The sequence below is a fragment of the Scyliorhinus torazame genome, chromosome 2, assembly GCF_047496885.1.
Source record: "Scyliorhinus torazame isolate Kashiwa2021f chromosome 2, sScyTor2.1, whole genome shotgun sequence".
NCBI classification, from domain to species: Eukaryota; Metazoa; Chordata; class Chondrichthyes; order Carcharhiniformes; family Scyliorhinidae; genus Scyliorhinus; species Scyliorhinus torazame.
In genome coordinates, this window is record NC_092708.1 from 389,805,080 (window position 1) to 389,830,937 (window position 25,858).

General features: G+C 45.3%; 1 protein-coding gene across 4 annotated transcripts in view; it reads right to left on the bottom strand.

The window, feature by feature from the left end:
* Positions 1-25,858, bottom strand: part of smek1 (SMEK homolog 1, suppressor of mek1 (Dictyostelium)) — a 141,172-nt gene that overhangs the window by 96,815 nt on the left and 18,499 nt on the right. For 3 of the 4 annotated variants that reach the window (XM_072494174.1, XM_072494168.1, XM_072494181.1), the window contains exon 2: positions 4,315-4,370. The exons of the other annotated variant lie outside the window; for it this stretch is intronic. In XM_072494174.1, the coding sequence (XP_072350275.1) occupies positions 4,315-4,370 (56 nt within the window). The remainder of the gene's footprint in view (positions 1-4,314; positions 4,371-25,858) is intronic. 4 annotated transcript variants of the gene reach the window in all.

Below are 25,858 nucleotides of genomic sequence, written 5' to 3' on the forward strand. Positions count from 1 at the left end.
TGGTAGACACAAATATTAATGAAATAAGGTCTTGTAGGTGTCATGTGAGAGAACCTTTAAGAACTGGGTGTTTATTAAATAGCTGCAGTGATGTCAGAATTTGGGTGGAGCTGGGCTGTCTGTTTCACTTTCGCTTTGAGCACCAGCTACATGGTGTGTTTAGTTTCATTTTGAGAGCTGGATAGCTGCAGGAAAAGCAAGCAGCTGTATAAGGATGTCTCTGCAATCTAAAGACTGTCTCCAGATCATTTGGGTGATTTCAAAGTGATATCTGCTCTCAGTAGAGAACTTAAACCTGATCTTGGAGTTAAAAGGTATTTTGTCTTATGGATGTTGCAAGGAAAGATTAAGGGTTACTTATGGAATTTGTATCTGTGGGGATGATTGGTGTTGATAGTTAAGATGTTTACTGTGGGTTTATAAAGTGTTAACTGGTTTCATAAATAAACATTGTTTTAATTTAAAGTACTTTAACTCTATGTTGCACTACACCTGTAAAGTAGGCCCGTGTGCCTCCCATAACCACCATCTATTAAAAGTTGTGGGTCAGGTGAACTCCATGATACACTTTGGGGTTCTCAAAACCCTGGTCCATAACATAGGCAACAAAACTGTGACAAACACCTGCAGAATACACAAGACTGCAATATCTCTGTTCAACACCTCAGTAAACACATCTTCCTTCAACTAGATAGTAACCTGTTATTTTATCATGGATGCCATAAAGCTAGTCAAACTCTCTCCAGAATGGGTTGAATCTCCGAGAACTGATCAACATGTATCAGCAGCTCTCTAGAAGCATATTATTAGCTGGCTGTACATCATGTGTAAGCTATTCAACTGTGAGGGCAGAAACTCAAAAGCATCATGTCCATACTGTACTTTGCAGCACTGGCACTGGCCACTATCAAGAGTATGAACACTGGATGACAAATTATTGACTTCTTTAACAGAAATACAGAATATAGATATATTTTCCTCAGTGTTCTTATTTAGTTAACGAAGCACATACAACAGCAGTGAACATCACTTCATGGCCTTGAAGAAAACACAATCAACCTTTCTGGGAAAGTACTAAAATACTAACTTTCAAAGTATTGTTCCAATGCAAAAATCACAGGCAATGAATGTTATTAGTGTGAAAGGTACTCATTTAATATAGAATTTACAGTAAATTGCAAGTTTTCTGACAGCTAAATTAAACTGGTGCTACCTATTCCAAGTTAAAAAAATATAACTAATAACCTGTACATTAAACTGCAAGTAAGTTGGGAAATCGTTTCTCCATTAAGTCATTTGGTTTCCCATGACAACGTTTGAATTTAATACATCTGTTTACAGTAAATTCAAATAATTCTACACAGGTGAGCAAAGAGTTCACACGATGGAGCTAATGTGAACACTACATAGTGCACCATAATAGTATGCTTAGCACAACACTCGGGCCAGAACTGCAGATACAATAATGCACGCTTGTTATCGCATAAGGAATGTATCATTTGCTCTGTGTAATGGAGATAGCAATCTGGCCAAAACCGTTTTCCCCTAGCCATCAGCAGTTTAAAAATATATCAAAACAGCTGTGCACTCACTCTCTAAAGTGCATTGCTGTATCCATAGCAACTCTCTTCATTATGATTGCCCTGGAAGCATTCTGAAGCAGAGAAAAAAATCTGCTAACACAGCTGATTAATAAGAACTCAAAACCAGCATCTAAACTAAAATCAAACCTTCAAACCAAGATCTCATGTGCCAAAAGTCTAGCATTGCAATCAAGGGACTAACTAAAAACATTTAATTTTCTTTGGTGGTGATGTGGAGTGGGGATAAAGGTGAGAAAGTGAATGGAAACAAAGCTACATTCAATTGCATTGCCTTAGCTGCCACCAGGTGTTTCAATAGAAAATGTTTTTACAACAGAGGAAGTTGCTAGGATACTTCAATGAACATTGAGAGTCAAATGTAGTGGATAGTATGGGAGGGGTTTTCTTGCCTAAAGGACTTCAGTATTCCAGTTAGACTACACTAATATTCATGCTTTCTGCATTTCGTCCCCCGCTGCTCCCTCTTGCCAGCACATAAATGGTTTGATTACTGCATTGTTTCACAACCCTTTGAGTTTCTAGCTCAGCTCCATAAACACTATATTGCAGTGCCAATTTAAATATCACATACAAAGATAAATTATGAACAATGTATTTAACTGATTACATCAACTAAGCACGAGTTAATTAGTCTCTATTCAAACATATTTTTTAATGCAGATTCTACATATGTACATGGACTGCGGTGAGTAACAATTAACCTCAATGCCCACAATTAAAAGTTAGGGTGTGATGTCAGAATGGTTGAATGGCCTGGAATTTCCCATCCTCAGTAACTCCGCCAAGAGATGTTCCTTTCTACAGGAGTAGGGGAATGTACAGGAGCCATGTTTTTCCATTCAAGACATGCAATCCGTGAATTGCAGATCAACGACAATTTACATTTATATCGTGCCTTTAAGGCAGTAAAACGTCCAAAGGCATTATCAGCGAAAATGTGACATCAAGTCACACAGAGCTTTTAAGGCAGCTGGCCAAAGGTATGGTCAGACAAGCAGGTTTTATGAAGTGACTTTAAGGGGAGAGGCCAAAAGATTTAAGAACATAAGAAATAGAACAAGGAGTAGATCAGTCTAGTCCTCAAGCCTGCTCCCTAATCAACAAGATCATAGTTGATTTTTGATGTCAATTCCACTTTCCCACCTGATCCAAAAAAATCTATCTCAGCCCTTAACATACTGAGCATCCAAAATTCACTAGTCTAGAGTGAAGATTCACAACCCTCCAACTAAGAAATTTATTTTCATGTTAGTCTTAAGTAATCGATCTGTTATAAAGCCCTCTAGTTGCAGATTCACCAGCCATGGAAACAACCACTTAGCGTTCACCCTGTAGAGTGCCGTTGAGTATCTTACAATGAAATCACCTCTCATACTGAAACAAATACCTGTATAGGCATAATTAACTCAATCTACCATCTCAGTGGTTAGCACTGCTGCCTCACAGTGCCAGGGACCTGGATTCAATTTCAGCCTTGGGTGAGAGTTTGCACATTCTCCCAGTGTCTGCGTGGGTTTCCTCCGGGTGCTCGTTTCCTCCCACCGTCCAAAGGTGTGCAGTTTAGGTGGATTGGTCATAATAAATTGCCCCTTAGTGTCCACTGGTTAACCGGGTTATGGGGCTAGGGCGGGGAGAGGACCTGGCTAGGGCGCTCTTACAGAGAGTTGGTGCAGACTCAATGGGTCAAACAGCCTTCTTCTGCACTGTAGGAATTCTATGATTATACTCAATCTGCCAACTTATCGCCCATTCACTGAACTGTCTGTTTCTCAATGCAGCCTCTTTGTGTCCTTGCTGTCCCACCTAGTTTGTATAATCAGCAAATTTGTCATAAATAAGATTTTATCCAAGTCATTAATATAAATTGCAAGTATCTGAGGCCCTAGCAGTGATCCTTGCTGCATCCTACAGGTTACAACTTGCCAACTTGAAAATGCCCCATTTATTCCTTACTCTATTTCTGTTGGTTAATCAATTCTCGGTCCGTGCTAATATATGACTCCAACCTCATGAGCACATATCTTGTGTAGTAACCTTTTATGTTGCACCTTGTTGAAAGACTTTTCAAACTCCAGATATACTACATCCACTAGTTACATCCTCAAAAATGTCCAATAAATTTGTAAGATATAATATGCCTTTCACAAAACCATCTTGATTCTGTCTTATCCCATTTTGACTTTTGGGATACCTTGTTAGCATGTCCTTTATCAGACATTCCAGCATTTCCAGAATGATATTTGCTACTACTCCACAGGCAATTCTAGAACACTGCAGAGCTTTAGGACATGACAACAAATTCACTACCTCCGCAGCGACTTCTTTTAAAACCTTAGGATGGTCCAGAATCCCATAAGTTCTGATTTTTCCTTTCTGATATTATCTAAACTTTCACATTCTCATTGGTTCCCTACTATTTTTGGTATGATTTTTGTGCCTTCTACTTTTGGGGACGAAATTCTGTTAGTAGCATTTTTTAGGAATTCATTAGACAGCTGAAAGACAACAAAGGAAATCACGGACGCATAAGGAGCAGTGCAGATATCTCTTATGGATAGTGGAGATAGAAGAGAAAAAGCCACGGAGAAATTTAAACATACGGCTAAGAAATGTTTTAATTGAGGTGTTGTTAGATCTGGAACTAACACAGGTCAGCTTATAATATGGTTTCAATGCTAAACTATAATACAAGTTAACCTAGGGTCCTTACCTGTTGTTTTTGATACGCTGTATTAGAATTTATTTTAGATTCAAGAAGAAGAGAACCTAAAAGAGAAAAGAAAAACATTAGGTGGTAAATCAGTACGGCGTACATGTTTTTTGTTATCTGAACAAAAAGGATAGTTTAAAACTGCCTTCTTCAAGCACAAAAAAATTATTTTCCTAAAGGCAATGATTAAATGTGGCAAATAGTTCCTTCGTCCCTCTAGCCCCTTAGCAATGTCATAACTTCATAGATCAGATCATAGATATCATAGAATTTACAGTGCAGGAGGCCATTCAGCCCATCTATGGCCGATGCAATGAATACTGGCACGATAGGGTAAAGCTGTTAATAAGGGATGAGATCAGTAAGAAAGGATCATCAATTGAAGGATCAAGATGTAGGAGCAGTTTGGGTGAAGAAAGAAACAGTAAGGGGCGGCAAACATTGGTGGTAGTTGTTTATAGGCCACCAAACTGTACTGGTAATGGGCACGGTATAAATCAGGAAATTAGAGCTGCATTTAGCATAGTTAATGGGTGACTTTAATGTACATATAGACTGGGTAAAGTTAATTAGCACTAATATGGTGGAGGATTTGCATTAGAGTTTTACATGAAATTTGAAAGTGATTTTTTTAAATTCATTTATGGGATGTGAGCGTTGCTGGTGGGGCCAGCACTTATTGCCCATCCCTGAGGGAATTTAAGAGTCAACCACAATGCTGTGGATATAGAGTCACATATAGGCCAGACCAGGCAAGGACGTCAAATTTCTTTCCCTAAAGGACATTAGTCAACCAGATGGGTTTCTATGGCAATCAACAATGGCTTCGTGGTCAGCTTTAGACTTTTATTTCCAGATTATTATTTTTTTAATTGAATTAAAATTTCACCATTTGCCATGGCGGGATTCGAACCCGGCTTCCCAGAGCATGACTCTAGGTCTCTGGATGACTGGTACCACTATGTCACTGCCTGTGAACAATGGAAATTATGAAGGTTACGAGGGAAAAGTTGCCTGTGATGGATTGGGAAAATGCATTAAAGTTTTTTAGGGTAGACAGGCCATGGCTAGCATTTAAATAAGTGCTAAATGTTCTACAATAAAGATGTATTCCTCTCGGACACAATCATCCAACAAGAAAGGTGAATTAATCATGGCTAACAAATTAAATTAAAGATTGCATTAGATCAAAGGAAGTGGCTAAAATGGCTGCAGAAAAAGTGGTAAACCCAAGGATTGGGAGCAATTTAGAAGCCTGCAAAGGATGACCAAGAAACTAATAGAGAAAAGGGAACATAAATGCAAGCTAGCAAGTAACATAAAAATGGATTGTAAAAGCTCCTTTAGGTATGTGAATAACTCAGACAAATGTGGGTCCATTACAGGCGGAGGTAGGGGAATTTAGAATGGAGAATAGGGAAATGGTGGAGAAACGAAATTATTTTTCATGCCGAGCGATGCAGAAAATCTCCCAGAAACACAAGGAAACGAAGGGATTTGTGATAATGAGGAGCTGAAAGAAATTAGTATTAACAAAGATTACATGAAAAATTTGATTGAAAGTTGATAAATCCCCTGGACATACATCCGAAAGTACCGAACAAGGCGGCTATAGAGATTGTGGTGGCATTAGTGGTTACCGTTCAAAATTCTGGAGCTTCAGGAAAGGTTCCTGCAAATTGGAAAACAGCAAATGTAACCCCACTATTTAAAAAGGGTGGGAGAGAGAGAGAGAAAAAAAAATTGGAGAATTGCAGGCCTGTTAGTTTGTCAGCAGTGGGGAAAATCTATTGTAAAGGATGTGATAATTGGGTACTTCGAAAATAATATGACTGGGCAGCATCAACAAGGATTAAAGAAAGGGTAACCTATTCTGAGTTTTCTGAAGATGTTACTTGCAGCATAGATAAAGGAGAATTAATGAATGTGGTGCATTTGGATTTTCAGAAGACTTTCTAAAAGGTCCCATAATTGAGGCTGGTAAACTAAACTAGAGCACACACGATTGGAGGTAATATACTGCTATGGATGGAGAATTGGTCAACAGGCAGAACAAATAACTGGGTCATTCTCAGGATGGCAGGCTTTTACTAAAGTGCTACTGCAAGGGTCAAAGCTTAGGCCACAGCCGTTGACATTTTATATCAAGTATTTGGAAGCAAGGACCAAATGTAATATTTCCAAATTTGATGACAAAGCTAAGTGGGAATGTGAGTTGTGAGAAGGATGCAAGGGAATTTGGACAGACTAAGCGAATGGGCAAGAACATGGCAGATGGAATATAACGTGATAAATGTGAAGTTATCCACTTTGGTAGAAAAAACAGAAAGGTAGAGTATTTTTTTTAAATGGAATGGGGTTGGGAATGTTGATTCCAAAGACCTAGATATTATCCTTGTTCATGAGCCACTAAACATTAGCATGTAGGTGCAGCAAACAATTAGGTAGGCAAATGGTATGTTGAAATTCATTATAATGGGCTTTGGATACAGGAGTAAGGATGTCTTGCTGAAATTGCATAGAGCTTTGGTGAGACTACACCTGGAGTAGTGTGCAGAGGTTTGGTTTCCTTATTTAAAGGAAGGATGTATTTGCCAAAGTGAGAGTACAACGGAGGTTGCCTTATGAGGAGAAACCGAGGTAAATGGGCGTGGGCCTATATTCTACAAAAGCTTTGAATAACAAGAAGTAATCTCATTGAAACTAACAAAAGTGTGACATGGTAGATTTGGCTGTTTCCCCTGGCTGGTGCGTCTAAAACAAGGTGACAGTCTTTGTATAGGGCAGGGCATTTAAGATTGAGATGATGGGGAATTTCTTCGCTCAAAGGGTGATGAATCTTTGGGACCCTCTACCCCAGAGAGCTGCAGAGTATGTTCAAGAGATACGGGGACAGCAGGAAAAAAATGTAGATGATCAGCCATGATCTGTTTGAATGGTGGAGCAGGCTCAACAGGCCAATGGCCTACTCCTGTTCCTATTTTCAAGTATAGTCTATTCTTGTCCTTCCTGATATCCACATTAGCACTTTCCAATAGGTAATACTTAAAAGAAAAATGATTGAGAAGCTTAATTGATTGTTCCTCCCTTGCCCATAGCACTAATAATGTCTGCAGTATTCCAACTGCTGCTCTGAGGGGTTAGCTAGAACAAGGTTTGAAACTAGAGGTTTCTGATCTGTGTGTTACAGTTACACCCAACACATTAGATTCCAAAGCTGAGCATCAAGAAAAGACAGTGTGTTGGGAAGAAACATTCATGACTGAGCAATTTCTTCAGTGTTACTGGTAATAAACATTGAGTCACAAAATAGAACTTTCCAAATTTGTAAGTTCTACATATACCTTAGTTATGACAAAAACATGATAGAACATTGCTCTTTTCCTTCTTTAAATAATGTTTGTGTCACATCCTTTTAAAATAATCAGTCAAATCTGTAGTGTGTTCCCCACCCAAGGGACAGAATTGTGCAGCAGAGCTGTGCCGAGCTACTTCCCTTTCATCAGTGTAACCAATCTGGTTTCAACTTAAATTGATGAGGATCAGCTCCTATTACATAATGCATTTTTGGTTCCTCCAACAGTAAACAGAAGCCAGAAAAGCAAAGTCCACCAGTCACAGGATGACGGACTCCCTTCATTCACAGTGCAAAATCCAGGAAATCCGAAGAACATAACATTTTAGAATTTACGTTTAATAATTCCAAAAACACGAATTACTCTTTTAATGAACACCTGCCTAATCATATCTAACAGCTTTGGGCAGTTCTGCATTTCATATTTGCAGAGGATTAAAGACTCAAATTGATCTTGTAACCATTGCAACTATTCTTCTGCCAATGCTGTTTGCTCCCTCACCCCACCAACCTTTGCTGGTTCCAGTACAGATCCAATCATTTGACACATCACTCAAAAGCCATTCCTCATAATTAAGAAGCACTTTAAGAAAGGGTGGTAAAGGAGGAGGCAGCAGTCTTAAAACAGATTTACAGTGGTCAACAGTAGAGGATAAAGGGCAGGATGGAAAGTGCTAAATGATTAAGCACATGGCAGAAATGTGGTAGTTAGGTAATGTTTGAGGCAAAGTCATAGTGGCGGATAGTGGGGCAGATACGTGATGGTGAGTGGCAGATTGCAAGGGGAGGTGGTGGTTTTAGTGAACGTATATGCCCCGAACTGGGATGATGCCAATTTTGAGGCGTATGTTGGGACGCATCCCAGACCTAGAGGCGGGAAAGTTGGTAATGGGTGGAGATTTTAATACGGTGCTGGACAGATCGAGGTCCAGGACCGGAAGGAGGCCGGCTGCAGCTAGGGTGCTCAAGGACTTTATGGAGCAGATGGGAGGAGTAGACCCCTGGAGATTTGGTAGACCTAGGAGTAAGGAGTTCTCGTTTTTCTCCTATGTCCACAAAGTCTATTCACGGATAGACTTTTTTGTTTTGGGAAGGGCACTAATCCCGAAGGTGACGGGGACGGAGTATACGGCTATAGCCATTTCGGATCACGCTCCACATTGGGTGGACCTGGAGATAGGGGAGGAAAAAGAACAGCACCCACCCTGGAGAATGGACATGGGATTATTGGCAGATGAGGGGGGGTGTTTAAGGGTGAGGGGGTGTATTGAAAGGTACTTGGAACTCAATGACAATGGGGAGGTTCAGGTGGGAGTGGTCTGGGAGGCGTTGAAGGCTGGTTAGAGGGGAGCACATAAAGGAAAGCAGGAGGGTAGGGAAAGGGAGAGGTTGTTGAAAGAACTTTTGAGGGTGGACAGGCAATATGCGGAGGCACCGGAGGAGGGACTGTACAGGGAAAGGCAAAGGCTACATGTAGAATTTGACTTGTTGACTACGGGTAAGGCAGAGGCACAATGGAGGAAGGCACAGGGTGTACAGTACGAATATGGGGAGAAGGCGAGCAGGTTGCTGGCCCACCAACTGAGGAAAAGGGGAGCAGCGAGGGAGATAGGGGGGGGGGGGTGAGAGATGAGGAGGGAGGGGTGGAGCGGAGAGTGTGAATGGAGTGTTCAAGGCATTTTATGAAAGATTATATGAAGCTCAGCCCCCGGAAGGGAAGGAGAGAATGATGTGCTTTCTGGATCAGCTGGAATTTCCTAAGGTGGAGGAGCAGGAGAGGGCTGGACTGGGAGCACAGATTGAGACGGAGGAAGTAGTGAAAGGGATTGGAAGCATGCAGGCGGGGAAGGCCCCGGGACCAGACGGATGCCCAGTGGAATTCTATAGGAAATATATGGACTTGCTGGCCCCGCTACTGATGAGAACCTTTAATGAGGCTAGGGAAAGGGGGCAGCTGCCCCTGACTATGTCAGAGGCAATGATATCGCTCCTCCTAAAGAAGGAAAAAGACCTGCTGCAATGCAGGTCCTATAGGCCCATTTCCCTCCTGAATGTGGATGCTAAGATTCTGGCCAAGGTAATGGCAACGAGGATAGAGGACTGTGTCCCGGGGATGGTACATGAGGACCAAACTGGGTTTGTGAAGGGGAGACAGCTGAACACAAATATATGGAGGTTGCTAGGGGTAATGATGATGCCCCCACCAGAGGGGGAAGCGGAGATAGTGATGGCGATGGATGCCGAGAAAGCATTTGATAGAGTGGAGTGGGATTATTTGTGGGAGGTGCTGAGGAGATTTGGCTTTGGAGATGGGTATATCAAATGGGTGCAGTTGCTGTATAGGGCTCCGATGGCGAGTGTGGTCACGAATGGACGGGGGTCTGATTACTTTCGGCTCCATAGAGGGACGAGGCAGGGATGTCCTCTGTCCCCGTTATTGTTTGCATTGGCGATTGAGCCCCTGGCCATAGCATTGAGGGGTTCCAGGAAGTGGAGGGGAGTACTCAGGGGAGGAGAAGAACACCGGGTATCTTTATATGCGGATGATTTGTTGTTGTATGTGGCGGACCCGGCGGAGGGGATGCCAGAGATAATGCGGATACTTGGGGAGTTTGGGGATTTTTCAGGGTATTAATTGAACATGGGGAAAAGTGAGTTGTTCGTGGTGCATCCAGGGGAGCAGAGCAGGGAAATAGAGGATTTACCGTTGAGGAAGGTAACAAGGGACTTCCGGTACTTGGGGATCCAGATAGCCAAGAATTGGGGTACATAACACAGGCTTAATTTAACGCGGTTGGTGGAACAGATGGAGGAGGACTTTAAGAGATGGGACACTGTGTCCCTGTCACTGGCAGGTAGGGTGCAGGCGGTTAAAATGGTGGTCCTCCCGAGATTCTTTTTGTGTTTCAGTGCCTCCCGGTGGTGGTCACGAAGGCTTTTTTCAAGAGAATCGAGAAGAGTAGTATGAGTTGTGTGGGCCGGGAAGACCCCGAGAGTGAGGAGGGGATTTTTGCAGCGTAGTAGGGACAGGGGGGGGGGGGGGGGGGGGGGGGGCTGGCACTACCGAGCCTAAACGATTATTACTGGGCCGCCAATGTTTCAATGGTGTGTAAGTGGATGGGAGAAGGGGAGGGAGCGGCGTGGAAGAGATTGGAGAGGGCGTCCTGCAGGGGGACTAGCTTACAAGCAATGGTGACGGCGCCGTTGCCGTTCTCACCGAAGAAATACACCACAAGCCCGGTGGTGGTGGCTACATTGAAAATTTGGGGGCAGTGGAGACGGCATAGGGGAAGGACGGGAGCCTCGGAGCGGTCCCCGATAAGAAATAACCATAGGTTTGTTCCGGGGAGAATGGATGGGGGATTTGGAGCATGGCAAAGAGCTGGGGTAGTACAATTGAGAGATCTGTTCGTAGATGGGACGTTTGCGAGTCTGGGTGCACTGACGGAAAAATATGGGTTGCCCCAAGGGAATGCATTTCGGTATATGCAACTGAGGGCTTTCGTGAGGCAACAGGTGAGGGAATTCCCGCAGCTCCCGATGCAGGGGGTGCAGGATAGAGTGATCTCAGCGACATGGGTGGGGGATGGTAAGGTGTCGGACATATATAGGGAAATGAGGGACGAGGGGGAGATCATGGTAGATGAGCTGAAAGGGAAATGGGAAGAGGAGCTGGGGGAGGAGATTGAGGAGGGGCTGTGGGCTGACGCCCTACGTAGGGTAAACCCATCGTCCTCGTGTGCCAGGCTAAGCCTGATACAATTCAAGGTTCTACACAGGGCGCATATGACTGGAGCATGGCTCAGTAAATTTTTTGGGGTAGAGGATAGGTGTGGGAGGTGCCCGAGAAGCCCAGCGAATCACACCCACATTTTCTGGTCATGCCCGGCACTACAGGGGTTCTGGGTGGGGGTGGCAAAGATGCTTTCAAAGGTGGGGGGGTCCGGGTCGAACCAAGCTGGGGGTTGGCTATATTCGGGGTTGCAGAAGAGCCGGGAGTGCAGGAGGCGAGAGAGGCTGATGTTTTGGCCTTTGCGTCCCTAGTAGCCCGGCGCAGGATATTGTTAATGTGGAAGGAAGCCAAACCCCCGGGTGTGGGGACCTGGATAAACGACATGGCAGGGTTTATAAAGTTAGAACGGATCAAGTTCGTATTAAGGGGTTCGGCTCAAGGGTTCACCAGGCGGTGGCAACCGTTCGTCGACTACCTCACAGAAAGATAGAGGGAATGGAAAAGAAGACGACAACAGCAGCAACCCAGGGGGGATATGGGGGGGGGGGGGGAGGAGAACCGGACGGACTCTCAGGGATGTCATTGTATATGTATAGACACTTGTTATAGGTAATGTATATTGGATTGTATCTTTGAAGAGTAACTATTTTTGACAAGGCAGTTGCCACTCAGTCTTGTTTATGTTTCTGTTTATATATTATTTATTTATTTGTTTAAAATTGGCCACGGTTATTTATATTGCTTTGTTGTTGTTCAAAAGAAAAACTATGTACTGTTATGTTTGGCCACAAAATTCTGAATAAAATATATTTTTTAAAAAAGAAATGTCGTAGTTACAGTCCAGTATAATCAGACGCAACAGTCGCAAATGGGAGTATAATCCAAATGTTGGGAAAATAAACATGAAAAATAAAGTGGTTTTGAGGTCCAAATCGCTAAAAGCTATTTACAGGTACAAAAAGTAACCAAGAAGTTAATAGATGCTTGGCTTCATCACAAGTGGTTTAGAATAGAAAAGCAAGGGAGTACTACTACAATTATCCACAGGGTGAAAACATTTGGAATATTGCATTGTTAGGAAACTTCAACTGTGAAAAGATACACTGGTCTTGGTGAATCACTGCTAGTCTTTCCAAGAAAATACCTAGAATGAAGAGACTGGAACTTATGGTGAAAGTTTAGAGTTATATTCCCTGGAGGTGACTGATATTTCCTGAGAGGCGACTAGGCTGAGGATGCTGATGACTGTGATGTTTAAAGTAATAAAAGGAAATTGACTTTGTTATAAAAAGGAACTATTTCTGGAAGGAAAATCCAGAACACGGGAACATAATCTTAGGCTACTTAAGTTGAATCCGGAAAGAAAATATTCAGATAAATGATTGAGAGTACTGTAAAAGATCAGCCATGATCTCATCGAATGGCAGAGCAGGCTCGAAGGGCCTACTCCTGCTCCTAGTTCTTATGTTCTTATAAGAACTAGGAGGAGTAGGCCATCTGGCCCTTCGAGCCTGATCTGCCATTCAATAAGATCGTGGCTGATCTTTTGTGGACTCAGCTCCACTTTCCCGCCCGAACACCATAACCTTTATTCTTCAAAAACTATCTATCTTTATCTTGAAAACATTTAATTAAGGAGCCTGAACTGCTTCACTGGGCAGGGAAATCCATAGATTCACAACCCTTTGGGTGAAGAAGTTCCTCTAAGCTCAGTCCTAAATCTACTTCCCCTTATTTTGAGGTTATGCCGCTAGCATATGCAGCACACTATCATAAAAGGCCATAATTTTATTTTTAAAAGGGCCATAATTACATAGGTTAATCAGCCAAGCAAATACATAAATACATTGGAAGCAACCAATATGGATTAAAGGAAGGATAGCCACAACAAATATGGCACTGCGTGCTCGATGAGCCAACTAACCCACTCAGTTAAGCTTGGATAGAGTGGGAGAAAATTAAAACAGAGGGAATATCATCTAAATCCAATCTGGTTTGAATGCCAACAAAAACCCAATTAAGAAAAGAAAATCTCCATGGTTTAACCTTTTTATTGCAAGTTATTTTGAGGTGGATTAACACTATTCACTGAGGAGCTAAGACATACAGACTATGGGCCAGCCTGCATCTGGTCAGTGACGGGATGCGTGCCCTCCATAATTAAAATGGACTTGGATGTCCCCTGTGCTGCAGGATAGAAGGAAACCAAAGAGCGGGTTCCCAACTCCTTTTTGCGAATGTCAACAAGGATCGAATAAGTCAAGTTTAACTGTTAAACGATCCGACAATCCAATAGCCCAAAAGCCCCGATAAGTTCATGTCTTGGCAGCCACATATGAAGTTTAAATTGGTTAAGTAATATGTGGCACAGAAATCTTCACATTAACACATGCACCCACAAATGTAGAAAGCTTGGGTACTTACGATTAAATGAAATGAAATGAAAATCGCTTATTGTCACAAGTAGGCTTCAAATGAAGTTACTGTGAAAAGCCCCTAGTCGCCTGTTCGTGGAGGCTGGTTCGGGAATCCCTGGTAATAGCTGGCATTTTTGTATTATTTCTGTTTTTATATATTTTTTTTTATAATGGGGTGGCTGTCCAAAGAGCCACAAAATATTCCAATTGCATCTATTAACATCTTTTTTTGTAACATTCTCTCCAGTTTTAAAGCCTTTCTAATTTTGCTGTGAGCGAATAAAAACATAATAGTCTCCTCATGACTGAAGTGCCAGACTAAAACAGACTGTGACAACACTATACTAACTGTTCCAAATAGGACGTTTACACTGAATAACTTTGCAATACTCTACAATCTAGTGTTCTAATTTGAATCCTGCAAATTTAAGCTAATAATGCAATGACATTCTGCAGTTGAATTTAGAGTGAATGCAAGTCTATGGAGATAATTTAGAAGAGATTCCCTGATCTTACAGACGAGAGGTTCTGGTTATGAGGAAACTAGTGAAACTGAGGCTCTCCTTATCTGAATAAAGGTTATGAGAAATCTAACAAAGATGCTCAAAATCTGGCGGGTTTCGTCAAGATAAAACTTGTCAATGAGTTGTAAAATAGAGGTCATAAATTTAATATCATTGAAATAAATTAAGGGCGCAGTAAGGACCTTTTTTTCTTAAAAATACAGAAGATCATTAACGTACGGAAATTTAGGAGGAAACAATGGAAGTAAAATTGCTTGCAAAACGGAAGCGAATAAAAACATGAAAAAAAAACTAAAACCAGAGGACATAATCTCAGACTAAAGGGCCAATCCTTTAAAACAGAGATGAAGAGTAATTTTTTCAGCCAGAGGGTGGTGAATCTGTGGAACTCTTTGCCGCAGAAGGTTGTGGAGGCCAAATCACGGAGTGTCTTGAAGACAGAGATAGATAGGTTCTTAATTAATAAGGGGGTCAGGGGTTATGGGGAGAAGGCAGGAGAATGGGGGTGAGAAAAATATCAGCCATAATTGAATGACGGAGCAGACTAAATGGGCCGAGTGGTCCAATTCTGCTCCTATGTCTTATAGTCTTATGAAAAATTAAAATGTTGAATATAGAAACATCGGAAATAGGAGGTCATTGGCGATCTGGGATGTGCGGCAGAGGGCCTCGGAGAATGAGGACTAGATATTGGGCCTGGCGGTGAAGGTGGAGGCGCAGCATAAGAAATGGCAGGAGATGTTCGAGGACATGGAGAATCGGTCGAGGAGGAAGAACCTGCGGATTCTGGGTCTCCTGGAGGGAGTGGAGGGGTCGGATGCTGGAGCATATGTGGTCACGATGCTGAACACGTTGATGCGCGCGGGTGCCTTCCCGAGGCCCCTGGAGCTGTATGGGGCCCACCGAGTCCTGGCGAGGAGGCCCAAGTCTAATGAGCCGCCGCGGGCGGTATTGGTGCGGTTCCACCGCTTGGTGGACAGGGAGTGTGTCCTAAGCTGGGCAAAAAAGGAGCGGAGCAGCAGGTGGGAGAATGCAGAGGTCCGTATATACCAGGACTGGAGCGCGGAGGTGACCAAGAGAGGGCTGGGTACAATCGGGCTAAGGCGGTTCTGCATCGGAAGGGGGTGAAATTTGGGATGCTGCAGCCGGCGCGACAGTGCTCACGTTGTGAGGACCGGCACATTACTTTGAGACGCCGGAGGAGGCGTGAACCTTTATTCAGGCCGAAAAGTTGGACACGGACTGAGGGTCGGTCGCAGGGGGGCTACTGTGGTTACTGTACTTTGGGGCATGTTCTGTTCTGTATTGTTTCCTTGGGTGCTGGGTGGGGTAGGGTGAAATGGTTCGAAGTGGGTGTTTTGAGAAAGTGTGGGCGTCGGTGGTTGGAAAGACGGGGCCCCGTGGGGGGTGGGGTGGGGGGGGGAGGGGGAAAGAGAGGCCCGAGGTGGGGGAGCTAGGATTAGGCCGCAAAAGGGAGCTGCGCCAGAGAGGGCGGGGCCGGTTTGATGGAAAGCGGGGGCTTTTTCCCACGCTAGGGAAGGAAGGGGGCAGGGCCGGGGGGGGGGGGGGGGCGGTGTTGGAGAGGAGCACCCGCTGATGGACGGGGGGGGGGGGACCACCACACTGGGGGATTCGATGGAGTGGCGGGGTCAGCAAGAGTCAGCTGACTTACGGGACTGCTATGGGGGGAGCAACGCAGCTAGGGGGGGGACCTAGCTTTGGGGGTGGGGGGGCGGTGGGAGAACTGGGTTGCTGCTGCATTGGTCAAAGGGGAGCTGGAGATCGGAGAGAGAGTCGAGGCGGGGGTCTGCCGCTGGGGGGAATGGAGAGTGCGGGAGGCGCGGGCACGTGGCTGGCCTAGAAAATGGGATGGCAAATCGGCAGAGGGGGCCCTGATCCGGCTGATAACTTTGAATGTGAGAGGGCCCGTGTGTTCGCCCACCTGAAGGGACTGAAGGCAAGTGCGGTTATGCTCCAGGAGACGCATTTGAGGGTGGCAGATCAGGTTAGGCTGAGAAAGGGGTGGGTAGGGCAGGTTTTCCACTCGGGATTGGACGCAATTAATCGAGGGGTGGCGATTTTGGTGGGGAAGCGGGTGTTTTTTGAGGCGCTGAACATCGTGGCAGACAATGGAGGTAGGTATGTGATGGTGAGTAGTAAGCTGCAGGGGGTATTAGTGAATGTATATGCCCCGAATTGGGACGATGCCGGATTTATGCGGTGCATGTTGGGCCGGATTACGGACCTGGGAGCCTGATAATGGGGGGGGGGGGGGGGGAGGGAGATGCCGACTAGGTACACGACGAGTCCGGTGGTGGCGGCGACTTTGAAAATTTGGGGGCAGTGGAGACGCCACAGGGGTGAGGTAGAGGCTTCGGTTTGGTCCCCGTCCGGGTGAACCATCGGTTTGTCCCGGGGAGAATGGATGGAGGGTTCCTGAGCTGGCACAGGGCAGGAATTAGAAGGATGGGGGACCTGTTTTTAGATGGGACGTTTGCGAGCCTTGGGGCGCTGGAGGAAAAATTTGGGCTACCCCCCCGAAAATGCCTTCAGGTACATGCAGGTAAGACGGCAGGTGAGGGAGTTCCCGCTACTTCCAGCACATAGGATCCAGGATAGGGTGCTCTCGGGGGTGTGGGTCGGAGAAGGCAGTGTCTCGGCGATCTACCAGGATGAAGAGGAGACCTCGGTGGAGGAGCTAAAGGGTAAATGGGAGCAGCTTGGGGAGGAGATAGGCGAGGGTGCGTGGGCGGACAGCCTGGGTAGGGTTAATTCTTCCTCCTCTTGCGCCAGCCTTAGCCTGATACAATTTAAGGTTCTTCACAAAGTGCATATGACAGGGGCGAGGCTGAGCAGGTTCTTTGGGGTGGAAGACTGGTGTATTCTGGCCTTTGCGTCCCTGGTAGCCCGGCGGAGGATTCTGCTACAGTAGAAAGATGCGAGGCCCCCAAGCATGGAAGCCTGGATCAGCGACATGGCAGGATTCATTAAATTGGAGAGGGTAAAATTTGCCTTGAGAGGGTCTGTGCAAGGGTTCTTCAGGCGGCGGCAACCGTTCCTAGACTTTCTAGCGGAGCGTTAGGAGGTGGTCAGCAGCAGCAGAGGGGGGGGGGGGGGGTCTACTTTGTGTTTTCTACGGTGTTCATTATTGCTTAATGGGGGGTTTGTATATTGGGGGAATTCGTGATGTAGTTGTAAGATGTTTATTTGTGTTCTTTGTTTTTCTTTTTTCTGTAAGGGGGGGGGGGGGTTGTTGAAAATATGTAAAAAATTTGAATAAAAATTTTTTTTTTTTTTTAAAAAGAAAATAAGAGGCCATTCAGCCCTTTGAGCCTGCTCCGCCATTCATTGTGATCATGACTGCTCATCAAGTTCAATACCCTGAATCCACCTTCCCCCCCCCCATATCCCTCGATCCCTTTAGACCCAAGAGCTGGATCAAATGTCTTCTCGAAATTCCACAAGTATATAGAGACAGTAGAGGAATGGACAGCTTCTTATAGAATCACAATAGAACAAATAACCACTTTCAATTTTCTGCTGTATGGCCCTATTCTCTTGGCCCCAATGTTTAAGTGTTTTTAAGCGTATGTATTAGAAGAAAAAAGGAAGGGTTAATGTGTGTACAAGACAAAGTCTCTGGACGTGCAGCAAGATAATGACAGCACAGAGATAGTTAAATAAATTAATACTGGATAAACTTCGATCCATGAGCACATTCGTAAATTTAGGAGATCAAAAAGCAAGGTTTGCTAGTTCCATCAAGTTTAGAGTCGAGAATTAAAGCAGTCATGCAAGAGAAACATTTGGTTTCTACAACAATAAACTCAAGGGAGTAACTTAAATAGATAACCCTCTAGTTCCTCCATAGCTGGTAAAATAACATAAACCAATCAAGGGGCATTAAGATTGACGGAGCACCGTTATGGAAGGAACAGTCAGTTGAGATTTAGAAGGGGAAGCCATACTTCATAAATTTTGAGAATTAGGAGCACTGCTTATAAGTTGTGGGACACCATTGCTTATTTATATTAAGAATGCTTACTTTTATTTCCAAAAATCTTTGGCAAGTTCCCAACAAACTCCTGATAAAACCAAAATTGTGCAAATTCAGTTAGGTGGAATATTAGATTGGATTTATTAGTGAAATATAACACGTGTGAGAGAGCGAGGGTTGAGCACGTGAGTGAGAGAGAGCGTATGTGTGAGAGAGCGTGGAGCGAGCGAATGTGTGAGAGAGCATGGGGCGGGCGTATGTGTGAGAGCATGGGGCGAGCGCCTGTGAGAGAGAGAGCGTGGGGCGGTGAGAGCGAGCGTGGGGCGAGCGCCTGTCAGAGAGAGCGTGGGGCGGTGAGAGAGAGCGAAGGGCTAGCGCCTGAGCGAGCGTGGGGCGAGCGCCTGAGAGAGAGAGCGTGGGGCGGTGAGAGAGAGCATGGGGCGAGCGCCTGTGAGAGAGTGCGTGGGGTGGTGAGAGAGCGTGGGCCGAGCGCCTGAGAGAGAGGCGGGGCGAGCGCACGAGAGAGATTCCCCGAGCGCGTGTGAGAGAGAGGGGGCGCACGTGTGAGAGAGAGGGGGCGAGCGTGTGAGAGAGAGGGGGCGAGCGTGTGAGAGAGAGGGGGCGAGCGTGTGAGAGAGAGGGGGCGAGCGTGTGAGAGAGAGGGGGCAAGCGTGTGAGAGAGAGGGGGCGAGCGTGTGAGAGAGAGGGGGCGAGCGCGTGTGAGAGAGGGGGCGAGCGCGTGTGAGAGAAGGGGCGAGCGCGTGTGAGAGAAGGGGCGAGCGCGTGTGAGAGAAGGGGCGAGCGCGTGTGAGGGGGGTGAGCGTGTGAGGGGGGTGAGCGTGTGAGGGGGGTGAGCGTGTGAGGGGGGGGTGAGCGTGTGAGGGGGGGGTGAGCGTGTGAGGGGGGGTGAGCGTGTGAGGGGGGGGTGAGCGTGTGAGGGGGGGTGAGCGTGTGAGGGGGGGGGTGAGCGTGTGAGGGGGGTGGTGAGCGTGTGAGGGGGGGTGAGCGTGTGAGGGGGGGGGTGAGCGTGTGAGGGGGGGGGTGAGCGTGTGGGGGGGGGGGGTGAGCGTGTGAGGGGGGGGGGTGAGCGTGTGAGGGGGGGGTGAGCGTGTGAGGGGGGGTGAGTGTGTGTGAGGGGGGTGTGAATGTGTGAGGGGGGGTGAATGTGTGAGGGGGGTAAGCGTATGAGAGACGGGGGTGAGCGTGTGAAAGAAAGGGGGGGGGACGAGTGTGAGACAGAGAGGGCGAATGCGTGAGAAAGATAGGGGCGAATACGAGAACGAGAGGGGGAACGTTCGTGTGAGAAAGCGAGGGACGAGTGCATGAGAGAGCAAGAGGGAGGGGAGAGCGCGCGTGAACAAAAAAAACACTCACCAAAGTCACTGCCCCACCGAAACCCACCCCAAAATACCCACCCCAGGCATTGAACCATAACCCCAAAAGCTCCTCTCCAGAGTTCAGTGTCCTCACACACCTCACAATCTCTCAAAAGTCCATTGCCTTCTCTGACAAGTCAACTCTTGCTTCTGACAAGTCACGCACAAGCAGGCAGGGTACAAAATCCCAAACTTCACTCCCTTGTTGAAGAGGGCAGCCTTTTCGTGGTTGAACCCAGCTCCCCTCTTCGCCAGCTCTGCACCCAGGTCCTGACAGATCTGCAGCTCACTCCCTTCCCAGGTGCACTTCCTGGTCTGCCTCACACACTGCAAAATCTTCTCCTTGTCCAATAACCAGTGCAACCACACCACCATCATCCTCAGCAGCTACTCCACCTGCTTCCTCAGCGCCCTATGCGCCTGATCCACCTCGAAGGGTCGATCATAGGCCCCCTCCCCCATCAACTGCTCCAACATCCTTCCAACGTACTTGGCGGCACCTGGTCTCTCGATACCCTCGGGCATCCCGACTATGCTTAAATTCTGTCAGCTTGAGCTATTCTGCAGGTCCTCCAACTTCTCTCTCAGCCTCTTCTGGCTGTCCAACATCATCCTCAACTCCCACCACTAGCGAGGACATCTGTTCCTCATGCTCCCCCACTACCTCCTCCACCTTCTGGATTACCAGGCCCTGAGCCTTCAGCCTCTGCCCCACCTTCTTATTTGCCTCCATGAGCAGCTCCACCACCTTAGCCAGGTCCTCCGAGGCCTCCTTCCTCTGCTGCTGGAAATTAGTTTAAAACTCTGCCAGTTGCTCCGGCGACCACTGGGCGGGCAGCGCTGTCCCCTTGCGTTCCGCTGTCTTGACCTGTAGCGCACCACAAGACCTACCCTGCTCCAACTGCTCGCTCTTTCTTGTACACTTCTTGTCCTCTAGCCCATGCACCAGACATGTATTACCTTCCCTGGGCACTCACACACCTTTCGCCCTCAAAAAGACCCCATGCAGGTGGAGAAGGACCAACAAAATCCACCTTCAGCAGGAGCCACCAAATATGCGACACTCACTCCATTACCGCCACTGGAAGTCGAAAATGTTTTAATTATAACCAGATTTCCCACTCCTAAAGCGGATATTACGGAGAACCATAGAAAAGTTACAGTACAGAAGAGCCCGAGGACACCCAGGTGCCCTTTATAATCCCACTTTCCTGCACGCGGTCCATAGTCCTGTAGCTTACAGCACTTAAGGACTTTTTCTTTTTTTTTTTTAATTTAGAGTACCCAATTCATTTTTTCCAATTAAGGAGCAATTTAATATGACCAATCCACCTGCTCTGCACATCTTTTGGTTGTAGGGGCGAAACCCAAAACCAAATGCAAACACGGGAGAATGTTCAAACTCCACGGACAGTGACTCAGATCCGGGATCGAACCTGGGACCTCGGTGCCATGAGGCAGCAGTGCTAACCACTGTGCCATCATACTAACCATTGTGCCACTGTGCTCCCCTTGCACTTAAGGCTTTTAATAATAAGAAGAATCTTTATTAGTGTCACCAATAGGCTTACATTAACCTGCAATGAAGTTACTGTGAAAATCCTCTCGTCGCCACATTCCGGTGCCTGTTCAGGTACACCGAGGGAGAATTCAGAATGTCCAAATTACCTATCCGCACGTTCAGATCTAGGTACTTTTAAAAAAGAGTTTAGAGTCTCTGCCTCCACCACCAACTTGGGAAATGAATTCCAGACTCCCACGACCCTCTGCATAAAAAAGTTCTTACTCGTGGCCCCTCTACACCATTGCTTTTCAAACCTTTATGCCTTGGATCCATTTTCACCAACTGGCCATCCTTTGGGACCCACGCCGGGCGACCTTCACTACCAACCATTTTCACTTACCTTTAATGTGAAGGGTGAGCCTGCTTGGTCCTCATGATCTCAGTTGCTTTGTTATTCAATGTAACATTTCTGATAATGACTTCAGCGGATTTAAGATTTGCATCCGTTGAAAAAGCATTTGTCGTTGAACTCACCATGCTTAGTTTTCAAATGTCTTTTAAGTTTGGAGGGTTTTAAACTTTCCTTTGCCAGTGCTCCACTGCATATATCACACATGAACTTTGAATCCGGATTTGCAGTGGCACAATTAATAACCCAAACATCAAGAAATCATGCTTTGTTACTGTTTTCAGCTTCTTTTTCATGGCATGAGGCCCTGGAGATCACACCAGAACTGCTGACAACTGCAAAATGGAAGAATCGATTTCACGCCACAACGCATGACATCATTGTATGGGGCATATGACCTGCTCTCTGCCCCGCTTCCGGTGGGAGGACTCTGGTGTTTGCTGAAAAAAAGCTGGCCCTGGACAGCACGCTGACGTCAGGAGGAGGAAGTCCACTCCTTTGGGCTCCAGGCCTGTGCACTGCTTGATCCGGCATGCATGCTTGGGATGGCCAACAATCTCAAAAGTCCGTTGCGGCCGGCATTTCTAAAAGCCAGTAGCGGCCGTTGGACGTTCCTCCCGTGATCAGAAACGCTGCGACCAATCGCGTTGCGACTCTCCCGAAATCCACCAATGGGTCACAACCTGGAGTTCTGCACCTCCTTTCTGCCACTCATCTTCAATTTATGTCCCCTGGTTCTCGAGTTGTCCACCAAAGGAAACAAGTACTTCTGAGGCTGTATAAGGCTCTGGTCAGACCCCATTTGGAGTATTGTGAGCAGTTTTGGGCCCCGTATCCAAAGAAGGATGTACTGGCCTTGGAAAGGGTCCAGAGGAGATTCACATGAACGATCCCTGGAATGAAGAGCTTTTTGTATGAGGAACGGTTGAGGACTCTAGGTCTGTACTCATTGGAGTTTAGAAGGATGAGGGGGCACCTTATTGAAACATACAGGATACTGCGAGGCCTGGATAGAGTGGACATTGTCATGTGAGAGTACCTTTACGAAATGGGTGTTTAAGAAATGTACATTTATCAGTGATGTCAGAGTGTGGGTGGACCTGGGCTGTCTGTCAACTTTTTATTTTTGTTTTAGGCTGTTTGCTGCAGGGTGTGTTTTAGTTTCGTTTTCAGAGCTGGATAGCTGTAGTCACAGCCAGAAGGTGTATTAGAGTCTCTCTCTGTAACCTAAAGACTGTAAATCGATCCTGGTGATTTAAAACTAATAACAGTAGTGACTTTAACCTGATGTGCTTCTGGTAAAAGGTGTTTTAAGTCTTATGGATGTTAAAAGGAAAGCTTAAAAGATTACTTAGGGTTGTATTCTTTGGGGGTTGTATTTGAATTAATGGTTGCTAAGATGTTCACTGTATGTTTTAAAAAGGTTAACTTGAGTTCATAGAATAAACATTGTTTTGCTTTAAAAAATACTTTTCCATTTCTGCTGTACCACACCTGTAGAGTGGGCCATGTGCTCCCCATACCACAATCTAGTAAAAGTTGTGGGTCAGGTGAACTCCATGATACACTTTGGGGTTCTCTAAACCCTGGCCCTTAACATCATGGAGAGGATGTTTTCACTTCAGTAATATGATCAGCTCCATTTCTTAAAGGTACATCCCTTAAACATCCATTTCTTAAAGGTACTCTCACATGACATGTCTAATCACGATGACCAGGACCACCTTGCTACTGCAACTTTATGTCCCCACAATTCCTTCATCTGTTCTGCCATGAAAACTTTTTGGACTGCACTTAGTCTTGCACCCCACCACCCCCCAGATCTGATGGCCATGGGTGCCGCTACCAGGAGCAAGGATCGCCACAGCAGACAATCCTCGCCACCATGTCAAGAGTTAAATCAGTAATAATTGATTGTACTATTTTATTTTATTTTGTCTCACATGTATAATGGTATTGACTTTTTAAATTCCATAATGATACACACATTAAAAAAACACAACTTAATTAATTGGGAGATGTAATAGTTATGCCGCTTAAATATTTATTTTATTAGATACATGTTAAGGGCATATATTTAGAAAGGGCCTTTCACAACCACAGCTCGTTCTGAAACACTTTATAGTCAATAAAGTACTTTTATAGTGTAGTCACTGCTGTAATGTAGGAAACCGGCAGCCAGTTTATACACAACAACCTCCCACAAATAGTAATGTGATAATAACCAGATAATCTGTTTTTATGATGTTTTGGATAAATACCAGCCAGGGACTCCCTGCTCACCCACCAGGTGGTGAATGTGGAGGCAATGAATGATAGCAAAAGGAAATTGGATGGGCAGTTAAGGGAAATAAATTTGCAGGGTTATGGGAACAGAGCAATGAATGGAACTGATTTGATTGTTCTGCAGAGAGCTAGCACGGACTTGATGGGTTGAATAGCCCCTCTGTCCCGTAATGACTATGATTCAGTCAATGAATTTAACTTCCTCGTGTGCTGCCTATGTGAACGTTCAACATGATTGGCTCCAATCTTTCTTGCTGACATCACTGTTGTTGGATGTCTGGGAATCCTCTTGAAATCAACACCAGATTTAAATTGCTGCTTGGAAAGGGGGTATCTTCACCATAGAGGTTGAGAGAATTTTGTGGACAACTTTCAACAAGTTCAGCAGCAAGCGTAAAGTCCAGCCATGCTATAGAATGTTAGCCAGCTTGAGAATGAAGGATAAACTGCAATCCAATCAGATTCTGGTGACTGCTAAAACTCTCAATTTTGCTTGTGTTGTCGATTAGATTTCTGCTACATAATCATTCTTGCACTGTTCTCCATTTACTAAGCAGAACAATTTAAGCTATACTGAAGTGTAACCAACTAAAATAAACTTGTCAAATACCTCAAGGTAAGCAGAATGGTTTAACCGGGATCAGTATTTATTCCCCCAAAATCAATAGAAATGAATAACGTCCAAAGTCGATTTGACTGTTGTGAGGAGGGATTTGGAGTACAGAAACATAGAACATAAGATTTACTGCACAGGAGGCCACTTGGCCCAACATACCCATGCTGGAAATGCTATCCAACTGTATCCATCTTCTAAAGTAATAAGTAAAGTCACCATAGTCCCAGATGATCATCGGCTGCTTTCCCTTTTGAGGGGCAAGGTTGAGAAGGCGGGCCTTCATGAACAACCTCAGCTGGTAAGGGAATTGAACCCGCGTTGCTGGCCTTGTTCTGCATCACAAACCAGCTGTCCAGCCAACTGAGCTAAACTGGCCCTCACCTTTTAGCTCCAGGTTCATAGTCCTACAGGTTATACAGCACCTAGAGAACACAGGAACAGGCACTTTGGCCCTCCAAGCCTGCTGCCCGTCTAAACTAAAATCTTCTACACTTCCGGGGTCCGTATCTCTCTATTCCCATTCTATATCTGAATATTCCGGACCTCAATGTACCTCTGGGTGAAAAAGAATCACTCAACTTCCCTGTAATCCTTCAGTAATTATTGTAAATCTTTGCCCCCTGGTTATTAACCTCTCTAAAAGGGAATAAATCAATTCTACTTACTCTATCAAGATCCCTTATTATTTATATATCTCACTTAAATCACCCCTCTGCTCCGAAGAAAACAACCAGGCCTTCCAATCTTTCGGCATAGCTCAAATTCTTCATTCCTGGCAACCATCTCATAAATCTCCGTTGTATTCTTTCTAGTGCAATCATACTCTTCTTGTAAAGCTGTGACCAGAACCTACAGATTTACCAATATATTAGCATACACATGTAAAAGCGTCTACAGAAAACTAAAATCAATTGCTGGGCAGTGCGCATGCACGATGTTCAATTTCTACAGAAGAGATGGATTTCTTCAAAAACAGGCAAATGATTCACCACTGTTCCTATTTTTGATTATTCCGCTGATTGAGATGGCCAGATATTCAAAATGGGTCCTGCACTCACACAACATTTGCAGTTTTTGAGAAATATTATGCAATTAACCAGGAAGTGGTCAAAATAAGACCCAACTTGTCTGGATTACACTACGATGTTGGTGAATATCAACTACTCAGCTAGCAAATTACATTAAAAACATTGTTCATTTTTTTCCCCAATCGTATAACATTGGCATTTTGTTTTGTCAGGATAGGATCAGATTTGAATTCTCAAGCGAATCACAGCCATTTGCAAATATTTGCCCCAACAAGACAGGTTAGATTCTGATCAACAGA